The 11,467-nt window shown below is 35.0% G+C and overlaps 1 protein-coding gene across 1 annotated transcript; it reads left to right on the forward strand.

Annotated features, from left to right (window-relative positions):
- The first annotated feature begins 1,725 nt into the window (after positions 1–1,725).
- Positions 1,726–7,984, forward strand: LOC109157747 (multicopper oxidase LPR2-like). Its single transcript, XM_019305587.1, has 4 exons — positions 1,726–2,045; positions 3,852–4,858; positions 5,699–6,143; positions 7,703–7,984. Exons 1-4 carry the CDS (start codon positions 1,815–1,817, stop codon positions 7,754–7,756), a joined length of 1,737 nt encoding a protein of 578 aa, XP_019161132.1. The 5' UTR covers positions 1,726–1,814; the 3' UTR covers positions 7,757–7,984.
- Positions 7,985–11,467: the final 3,483 nt, after the last annotated feature.

Consider the following 11,467-nt stretch of genomic DNA (forward strand, 5'->3'; position numbering starts at 1 on the left):
TAAATATTATAATGTATAACTATACTTCCATTTTCAATAAAATTAATTCTGCTTTATATCATAACATTACAACAATACTTATAAATTTTTGTCCGTGCATCGCACGTGACAAATACTAGTATACTTTAAATATATTCCTTCTCACCATATGGTCTTTACTTTTTCCCTCCTCCTCCATATGAATGAATTAATTGTAATTATTATAAAAATAAATCCAACGAGTCATGTTTAACTGAAATTATACTAATATTGTGCAATTATAATTTTATACCTTAAGTATACATACATACATACATGTATGTATGTATGTATGTATGTATGTATGTATGTATGTATGTATGTATGTATGTATGTATATATATATATATATATATATATATATATATATATATATATATATATGGCCAGGTTTCAGTGCTGCAAGGCCTTAACGTGAGGTCAGGGTGTGTGCGTGTGCGTGTGCGCGTGCGCATGTGTACGTGTGTACGCGTGTGTGCGTGTGTGCGTGGGTGTGTAGGCGTATGCGCGTGTGCCAATCTTATACCTAATTAATTCTTTAATATTACTAAATTGATAGTATTGATATTACTAAATTAATTAATCTTATTCCTAATTATTCCATAATTCATAATATTGATATTCCTAATTAATTATATACATAATTAATTTATAATATTATTTTTTTTTTTAAATGCTACTGAATGGCTGACACGTTGACTGTCTTCATACTCTAAAAAAGAACCAAAGCACTCTATTACAATGTAATATATGTTCATAATATTATATTTTTCTTCCAAAAGGAAGAAATCCCAACCCTAAGGGCCCCCCACACCCCGGCCCGACAGAGCATTTGGGACTCAACTGAACATGAACCACAGAGGCTAGACTGGTGCTCACTGCGCACAAGGAGCCCCCCTCACTTTGAGAGGTTGTTCCTACACTGCCGCTGGTGAGACTCGATCCCTGGTCATTCTTCCAAAGTTTCACCTCTATGACCAGTTGAGCTACCCATGCGAGCCATAATATTATATTCTTGCCCTTACAGGGCGTTTGATTGGAGGGATTTTAAATTTCCTTCACACTTAATTCCCACCTAATTCCAAAGGCCATTAAATTTCGTAGTTTGGTTTGAGGGAATTACAATTCCATGGAATTGCAATTCTCCCATTTTCATAGAATTAAAATCCCATGTCCCCCCTGGTATTTTAATTCCTGGGAAAAAAGATAGTGATGAGTCAAAATTACCCATTCCTTTTTTTAACCTAAAATTAATGTCTAACAACAATAATGGACATTTTTGACTTTATACTACTTATTTCCTTTCAATTCCCATGTATACCAAACATTGGAATTGAAATTCCCAGTAATTCTATTCCTGTCAACCAAACACTGGAATTTAAATTCCCACTTTATTTCCCAGTAATTCAACTCCCATGAAATTACAATTCCTTTCCCACATAATTCCCCCCTTCCAACCAAACGCCCTATTAGGGTTGGGGTTCAGCCTTTTGGAAGAATAATATTATATTCTTAATTAATGTTATTTCTAATTAATTCATAATATATATAGATATATATAGATAGTGGCTGGAATAAGTAGAGAATGTATCCCTTTACATGTGAACACAACCCAGCTAGTTCTTTTTTCCCAAAAATCTCTCCCTTTAATTTCCCCATATATATATATATATATATATATATATATATATATATACAACACCCATCACCCAGACACCCACCCACCCTCTCTCTTATCTCCTAAATAAACACCAGAAAGAACCCATGTGTTAAAAGATCTAATAGTTTCAGATTGGATGAAAATGGTGGACACAGAGAGAGTTTGCAGGCTAAAGCTTCTGGTGGGGCTGATAGCCATAGTGAGTGGATTTGTGGGTTCATGGGCAGGGGCTCCTCTCCTCAATCCTTCCAAGTTAGAAATGTTTGTTGACAAACTCCCAGACATGCCCAGAATCAAAGGTTATAAGCTTGTTAATGGTGTTCCTGTTCCCAAGAAACTCAAGATTGGCATGTTTCACAAGAAATGGGTTAGTCTCTTCATCTTACAATCTCTATCAATTTGGTTTTAATTGATAGGCTTTCATGTTTTTTCCGCATTCAATATAATTCCCAAATTTCAATTTTTTTTTCCCTTTTGTTTTCTTGAAGAAAATTTTCATATCAATCAAATCTAATTTAAAAGGTATAGAATAAGAATAAAGCTTAGTGGAAGTGAGTATTTCTTTTCTCTTTTTTGGTGTGTAAGTGATGATTTTTACCATCGAACACTACATGGTTAATTCCCTCGTTAAGGCACATTTAATGGGTGGAACAGTTGAGATAGAGATTTAAGATTGTTTCATACCTAAAATCAAAGATCGTTTGAAGTGAGAGTGTTTTGTTTTGAATTGAACTTGGTCGATTAGAAAAAGTTAGGTAATAAAAAATGGTTAATTGAATTGATTGTGAGTAATTAAAAGTAGTAATAATACTGAAGTTACAAGTTTGATTCTCCATGGGAGCAGTTTATTGTAACCTATGTTGGTTTATCTTTTTGTGATTCTTTGACAACTAAAATTACAAGATGAGATTTACCGAGTGCAATCCCTATGTAATGATTGCGGATTTACCTTAACACTAAAAAAATAAAAATAAAAATAAAAAGAGTAAATAATACCACTATACTAGGGAAGAAATATTTGCATTTATATTTATTATTATAAAATTAGCATCATATTTTTTGTGATATCCCATATCATTCAACTTTTCAACTCTTGGTAATAATTATTGTGGAATTCCAGCACAAGATATGAAATATTCTTGTTTGATTACAAAGATTTTCTTGTGCCTTTCGCAATCGGTTTTAATTTGGAAGGGAAAGAATATCATTCCTTAGTTGAATTACGCTACTTGCTAGTGGCTTCACTATAAAATTCTACCACCAACTTTAGTCAATTAAGACTTATCTTTTCTTGGAAAATTACAATTTTATTGTTTCACTTCATTAATTAATTAATTATTAATAAATTAGTTGTTATTCGACTTTAAAATTTTCAGAGCTTTAATTCAACATCTTTACATCAAAACGTGATTATGATAATTAGCTATAAAAAAAAAAAAAAAGTATGTCCCCACTATTAACTATAAATTTTTGCATTGTTTGATGCTTGACTCGTTACGTTGTTGCACTACTTGTATTGGTCCAACTCACTCCATCACTACCAACTACCAAGAATCAACTCATAATAAATTCTTAGGGAAGAGACCAATATTCGAATCTCAATGGTGACATTGTGGGGTTATGTCAAAGTGGACAGATCTCTTGTACATGGCAAATTATTGTGTGGACCATAACAAAAAGTACATTTTAATATATTAAATGTACATTATTTCTGTATTCAATGTACATTATACAAAAAGTACATCATAATGTACTTTCATACTCAAATAATATACTTTCCTTGAATACAATGTATATTATTAACTAAAGTACATTATATTTGTACTAAATGTATATTATTTTATAACATACAAAATATGGTCTACACAGCTTGTGTGGTCCATGGTCCACACAATAATGATTGTTTGTGCACAGCCAACATTTGTTCATGTCTACTGAGTCATTGAGTCACCATAATTTACATCCTTCCCGGGTCGGGATGTGGGGGTGCTTGGAGTTGGGGATTCAACCTTTTTGAAAACAAAAATAATAATAAATTCTTGGACACTATAATATGAAGAGGAATAATTTAATCATTAAATTATAATTGGACAAAGAATCGATTGGATTAAGAAGATAATAATATAAGTTCCATGCTTTAATTAATATTTTATAATCGTATGTGATTTTGCAGAAATTCCACAGAGATCTTCCCCCAACCCGGGTGTTTTCATACGGTAGATCGAAGCGCAGGGCAACGATTCCTGGACCCACAATCGAGGCACTCCATGGAGTCGACACCTACGTGACGTGGAAAAATCGCCTCCCTTCAAAACACATATTGCCGTGGGACCCAACAATTCCGACGGCTATGCCAAAGAAGGGAATTCCTACGGTGGTGCACCTACACGGCTCAATCGGTGAACCCGCGAGCGATGGCAACTCCAAGTCATGGTTCACAGCTGGATTTCGCGAGCGGGGGCCCACTTGGAGCAAGAAGAGGTACCACTATCACAATGTACAACATCCTGGGACCCTCTGGTACCATGATCATGCCATGGGGTTGACCAGAGTCAACCTCCTAGCTGGCTTGATCGGGGCCTACGTCATCCGACACCACGATCTCGAGATCCCACTGGGCCTACCGTACGACCGCAAGTTTGACCGGCCGTTGGTTGTGTTTGACCGTAGCTTCCGTACCGACGGCTCGATATACATGAACCCCATCGGGAACAATCCCTCCGTGCACCCGCATTGGCAGCCAGAATACTTCGGCGACGCCATCATAGTCAACGGGAAAGCGTGGCCCTACATGACCATACGCCGAAGAAAGTACCGGTTCAGGATCATCAATGCCAGCAACGCAAGGTTTTTCAACTTCTACTTCAGCAACAACTTGACCTTCACCCACGTGGCATCTGACTCGGCGTACAACGAGGCGCCACTTGTCCTCCACCACATCCTACTCGCCCCTTCCGAAATAGCTGACGTGGTAGTTGACTTTTCCGAGTCTAAGTCTAAGTCAGCAATTCTATCCAACAATGCAGTATATCCTTACCCTTCTGGCGACCCCGTGGATGAAGTTAACGGTAAGGTCATGAAGTTCATCATCAAACCTGGCAAGGAGGTTGACACATCGCATATTCCAAAAAAACTGATAAGTTATCCTTCGCCAAGCTTGTCCCACGTTTCTAACGCAAGGTATGTACTGTTGGAAAAAAATGCAAGTTCTCAAATATCTTGATATATATTCTTGATTTAATATTCATTAAAAATTGGTGAGTGGTCAGATCTATTATGATAGTAAGTGGTTTATATCTACTTGGCTTATACTATTCAAAGGAGAACTATATTAGTCAAGACCAATGTTGCAAAGGGTGCCAGGCGGTCTAGTAATTCGAGTATATCGTCACAACTTTTCTCACTCTAGATTAGGAGTTGTTAAATTATTATAATATCCCGAACTAGTAAATTGCACATGTTAGATGATTAGTTGAGTACATGACTGGAGAAATATAGAAGAAGAGTAGTCGAGTAGGTAAAAATAAATAAAAAATACTCGGCCGAGTTGAGCACCAACTCGGCCGAGTTGAGCACCGACTTGGCGTATAGGGTGCCTAGTCAGCCAATTAGTCGGTTAGCCGACTAAAAGCCGCCTAGGGTTGAAACCGCCTTCGCCTAAACGGTTGCCTAGGCCGATTTTCACAACACTGGTCCAACATGAGACAGATATTGTCTGATTTCTTTCTTGTCCTATTTATTTTCACAACACTGGTTGACATGAGACAGATATTCTCTTATTTCTTTCTTGTCCTATTTTTAGTGTTTTTTTTTTTTTTACGTGATGTGTAAGTTCCAATCCTGGTATGGCTGCACAGAGACAGGATTGTTGTGCTAACTTCGGGGGAGGAGGGGGGGGGGGGGGGAACACTATTGTTACAAGCTACACCAGTAACGACGAATTTGCTTCTCCAGTAGTTATTTCACGACACAACATTTATTTATTTTTCACATTATCATCGTAATTTCAATCTCTAATAGGTACATCGCAATGTACGAGTACACGAGCTCTATTGACGAGCCGACACACCTATACATCAACGGCAAATCGTACGATGAGGCGGTGACCGAAACGCCAAGAGTGGGAAGCAGCGAGATATGGAACATCATAAACCTGACGGACGACAACCACCCTTTGCACATCCATTTAGGGCTTTTTAAGGTGTTGGATCAAACGGAGATAGTGGAGGAAGAGGAGTTCAAGGCATGCATGTTGAAGTTTAACGATGCGGTGAGGTGTAAGGTGATGGAGCACGCGCGGGGGAAGAAGGTGAGGGTGGCCCCTCACGAGAAGGGGTGGAAGAATGTGTACAAGATGATGCCTGGCTATGTTACAACAATATTTGTGAGATTTTCATTCATCCACTCAAATGCTTCTTACCCTTTTGATGCTACCGCACAGCCTGGTTATGTCTACCATTGCCATGTAAGCAAATTCTATTCTTCCTTTTTTTGCATTTACCCTTGCCACAAATTTTTTAATAATTTTTTTTGAGTACTATTGATCTGACTTTGTTATAATGTAGTATATGTGTCTATATATACTTTCTCATCATATTAAAACACAAAGAGTCAATGTCAGTGCACCCGCTAGACTCGAACCTATGACCTCCCATTTGGGAGAGCTACAGTTATGACCATAGTTAAAACACTAGTATATATAGATTTATTATAGGTATTAGATCGATGTTACGCATAAAGCACTCAAAATTACCCCCTCTGCAGTCACACTTTATGTGTTGATTCGGTTAACATGGCTTGACTGAGTTAGTTTGAATTTAATTTTTATAATATTAAGTATTTTATGTGTCGATTCGATTAACAATGTTTGACTGAATAATTTTGAATTCAATTTTCATAACATTAAGTTTAGTATTAGTATATAAATTTATATACTCCATCTATCTGATTTTATCTATCTCGTTTAAATTAACTTTTTCTTCTTTAATTATTTCTTTTATTATTTTAAATTATTTTTAAATTTAATTTTTTATTTAATAGTACTTTTAATGTATCTTTCAAATATATAAATTTTAAATACTAATACTAAACCTAATATTATAAAAAAATTAAATTAAAAATAAGAGTTAATTTCATTTTTTTATCTTAAATTTATAAGTTACCGTTTACCTTTTTTTTTTTTTTTTTTTCCAGTACATTCCTTTGTATAAGTCATAGTATTAATTTGACATACATTATTTGTTTGATTGAGATTGTTTTGTTTGATTCCAATGTGAACAATGTTTCTTGCATACTTGTCAGAATCTACATAGAAAAAAGCTTCTCTATTTTGTCGTCCTAAAATGGTTGTGCTGTTTCCAGTTCATGTGGCTCCAGAGACTAGGCATTTTATATATATTTTTTATCTAATGCATCTTTTCTTTTAATACATATATTTTTTTTAAAGAACGATAATAACTACTTTTATGATCGTTTCGATTTAAAATTTTAATGGTCAACTTTTATTTGATATTTTTTTGAGTAGTACTGACTTTATTATTTACTATTTTGTTCTTTGAAAATATAATTTAAAAGACATGTTTGTAATTTAGTTTCAGCAAAAATATATACTTAAGTCATGTTTACACAAAGTAAAACATTGATTTCACACTAGAGATGCATTACTATAAAATGTTTATGATCGAAAAAACAGGAGAGCAGATCAGAAATCTCAAATGGTTTATACTTTTCCTAATGTGGCCTTGTAATTGCTTCTAATAAGAAAATTACAATTAACAATAATCATTAAAATTTTATACTCTTTCAATCTCTAAATCTATCTTGATTGTTTGACATTATTAGTTATGATTATCTTTTTTACATATATGGTAGGTAATCAAATCGCATTCCTATTCCCTACCCCGTTTGGTAGTGCAAAACAGCCATCTTTATGTTGATTTGGTTTTTATTGCATCCTCAAAATAAGTTGTTTTATTTAATTAACTTTTGCAATTTATTTATTATTTTTAAATTTTCATGTTGCAGATTTTAGATCATGAAGACAATGTGATGATGCGACCGTTAAAGTTGGTACATTAAGAAGTGAAATTAAAATAATATAAACGATATATGGAAAGAAGGCAGTGGTTGGTGCTCTATAAATCAAATAGGCTACAACCTCTTTTTTTTTTTTTTCTTTTTTCTTTTTTTTTTTTCAATATTTAGATTGTATTCGGAGCACAAGAATAATCTAAAATATTGAAAAAGTAGTATTCAACTCTTACACAAACCGAAGATAATTAATAAAGGAAAACTTTCAGAATACAATACTTTGATGAGTGTTGGAAAATTGCGAATAAATCCAGCCAGTCTCTCAGGATAAAACGGGTTATAACTTTAAATTTGAGCATTCAAACGGAAGGTCTGTTGAATGAGAACAAAGGGAGAGCAATTCGTAGCTTTACGGAAGTGTTGGCAGAATTTCTTTTTAAGAAAACGATTTTGAGAGAGGATGAGAGAAAACAAAGATTTTTCCAAGTTCAAAATCAGCCACCAAAATTTGCCCCAACACCAAGGCTAGTTGTAGGGGAAGATGGAATAAATAGCATGTAACAATGACATTTAAAATCTGCATTAAATAAGATTTGTAACCCCCCAGGCAACTTAATCGGGAATTCAACACATCAGTTACAATTGTTAATTTTTTAGAAATAAAATAAATTGGAATTAATTCAAAAAATCAGAATTTACCCTTCTAGCTAGACTCCGAAGAATAATTCGAGCGGTACCCACGAATCGTTGCCTGAAGGTTATGAGTGGTCAACCATTTGGCCCCTATGCGCGCGAGAGAGAGCCTTTATGACCTTAAAAAGACTCTTGTACATATAGTGGTGCAAACCTATTCCCAAACCAATTTGGTACAAGTGCTTTTACAAATTAAAGTCTTTCCACCTTCATTTTCCAACTCAGATGGGTCTACTTTGAGAATCAATTTCTCATTCACCCATTATCCATTTTGAGCATACAATATATCAATATCTTCGTCTCACAATGAAGAACCCAAATCCACTTTGACTTGACCCAAATCAAAAGTTGACCCACATATATTTGTACCACAAAATAGTCACTTTCTATGTCGTTTTATGCTAAAATTCCAACAATGAGTGGTTCTCATGTAACACGGGCTCATAGATCCCTTATTTATGAGACTAATTGGGTTTATATGTGATGAGGATATGGGTTATGGGCTAAGATTTACTGGGCTCTTGGTATTAGGCTTGATTTGGTAGTGCATGTCAAAGAAGGTGGAGGGTCAAGGAAGGGATGATGTGCCAGCCCAGAAGGAGGGTGGCCAGGGGGGGTCGCCGGCTAGGGCATTGGCCCCCGCCAACAAGGCGTGCCCGCGCCCCTATTTCGGGAGTTGGCGTGACGGTGCTGTCAGTCGTTGGTGGCTAGCTGCACGGGGCGTTGGCCCCCTCTGGCTTGGGCGTGCCCGCTACCCCCTTTCTAGAGGTGGTGCGGCGTGGGGGTGGGGCGATGTGGTGTGGTGGTGTGTTTCGGCAGGGTGTGAAACGACGCGACATGGTGCGTGGACGTGGAACACGTGGAGCATGGAGGGGGAGTGGATCAAGAGTTGTACACTACACGTAGATAGTGCAGCGGTTGGGGGTTCTGCTATAAATAGGATGCCTTGTCTCTCACCAAGACATCATTATTTGAGCACTACAGGAACCCTGACTTAGTGGTCTCTAGTCTATACTCCCAACCCATCCACCTGTGTTCGACTCTTGTTAGTAGCATAATTAATTATAGCCTATTTTTGAGGCCTTAGTCTTTGTATTTGGGCCGTCATTTTGAACCTATACCTTGGGCTTTGTACGCATTATTTGGGTCTAACGTCCCGGACAATAATACTACTATTTTCCTACTACCGTTTTGTACCTCTATACCTGATTTATGGTGGACCGGTTCCAACAAAAACCATCAATATGAAATGTAATATTTATGATGCAAAATGTGATACTACTAATAAATAAATTAATTGTTACTCACAAGTGAAAAATGTACTCCGTAATACCTATGTTGGAAAGTAAGATACTTTTGAGGAAAATATAATACTTTTAAATCAAAATATAGTATTTAGGAGTTGAAAATTAGTTATGATAAAAATGGTAACACCGATTATGGATAAATTGATTGATTGTTACTTATGAGGAAAAAAATGCAATACTAATGGATAAATTAGTTGTTACTTATGAAGAAACGTGTAATATTTATGAAGAAAAATGTACTCTGTAACACTTTAAAATCAAATTATACTCCGTAATATTTAGAGGTAGAAAGAGTTATTATTAGGAAAAATGTAATACTTACAAGGAACTCAACCTTTCTCATGGATTAGGATCTGTGACACGGTCCAATAAGAGTTTTTGCCTACTTTGATTCATAATAACAATGATATGTTATGGAGTTTTACCAATGCTTTTATTAGATCTCATCGTCTTTAACCAAAACATGAATATCCTGTTTTATTTTATTTTATTTTATTTTTTTTTTAGACGTCCTAAAAGGACCATGGGTGGTTAGTTTTTAAAACATGGAGGACTATTAGAGGTCATTTAAAACTCGGATAACCATAGCGGGTAAATTGGTCCATAGCAGGTAAATTGGTAATACTCAGATCATTGGAGGTATTAACTCATTTTAGTAATTAACTCTAGTAAAAATATCAGCAAGTTACTTATTCAAAGAAATAAATTGTGCAACAATCTGTTCACAGAGAAAATGAAGTGCTTCGCTCAACAATGGAATATAGGATTCTGAGTTAAATAAATAGAATTGATATTGGCTTGTTTGGTAAAATAGTTAGTCTATTAGTTAATTTTGATATATTTGATCATTATTAGATGTTTGACTTGGTTAAACAATAAATATGAGTGTTTGATTAATTAGCTTTTTGTAATAACTTATTGTTCCAAAATATTAAAATTCAAAAAGCTGCTCAAAGTAGTTTTATCGATCAGCTTTTTGAGAAATTCATTTTGAATGTAATTAATCAGTTAACAACTAACAGCTAATTTATAAACACTTTTCTACAATCAACTAATGCTATCAATTAATCAAATCCACTAACCCAATCAGCTAACAACCATTTACCAAATATCCACATTATCACAAAACAAAATTGTTAAAAAGATTCACACATTGGAGAATTCAACAAACATACTTACTAAGCCTCTATCTATTACTAAATTCAAGCAGTGCTTGAATTTAGTAGGATATTCTAGTTATTAATTAAACTTATGGTGAATTAGATCTACAATGGACAACTAGGACTATGTGGTCTAATGGTATCCGGGTTGGACTTCCGTTTGGAAGGTTGTGAGTTCAAGCCTCAGTGGAGGCGTTATTAGCTCTTTGTGTTTCAGTAGGTTGAGAAAGTATATGAACAGATACTACAATGTAATAGAGCTAGTAACATTAAAAAAAAAAAAAAAGTGTGGCCCAAATTCATTCACAGACCACTTCTTCATCACCACCATAATTTGCCATGTTTTTCTCTTTACCGCAAGTTATGCGGATCTCTCTCAATTCTCACATGTATATATAGCACTAGTTTTTGTTATAATTAATGATGAATTCATCTTTCAATTTTAATACACATTCAGATAGCAGTCTCCTACATTAATCCCATTACATTATTGATGATGCAAAAGCCCAACGACAAGTTTAAGGTTTAAAAGGCCCATTAACAAAAAGTTGAGTAAAGAAGATTTGGAGCTAAAATTTATGTTTAAGAAAATTGATTAT

The sequence above is a fragment of the Ipomoea nil genome, unplaced genomic scaffold (assembly GCF_001879475.1).
Source record: "Ipomoea nil cultivar Tokyo-kokei standard unplaced genomic scaffold, Asagao_1.1 scaffold0298, whole genome shotgun sequence".
Lineage (NCBI taxonomy): Eukaryota > Viridiplantae > Streptophyta > Magnoliopsida > Solanales > Convolvulaceae > Ipomoea > Ipomoea nil.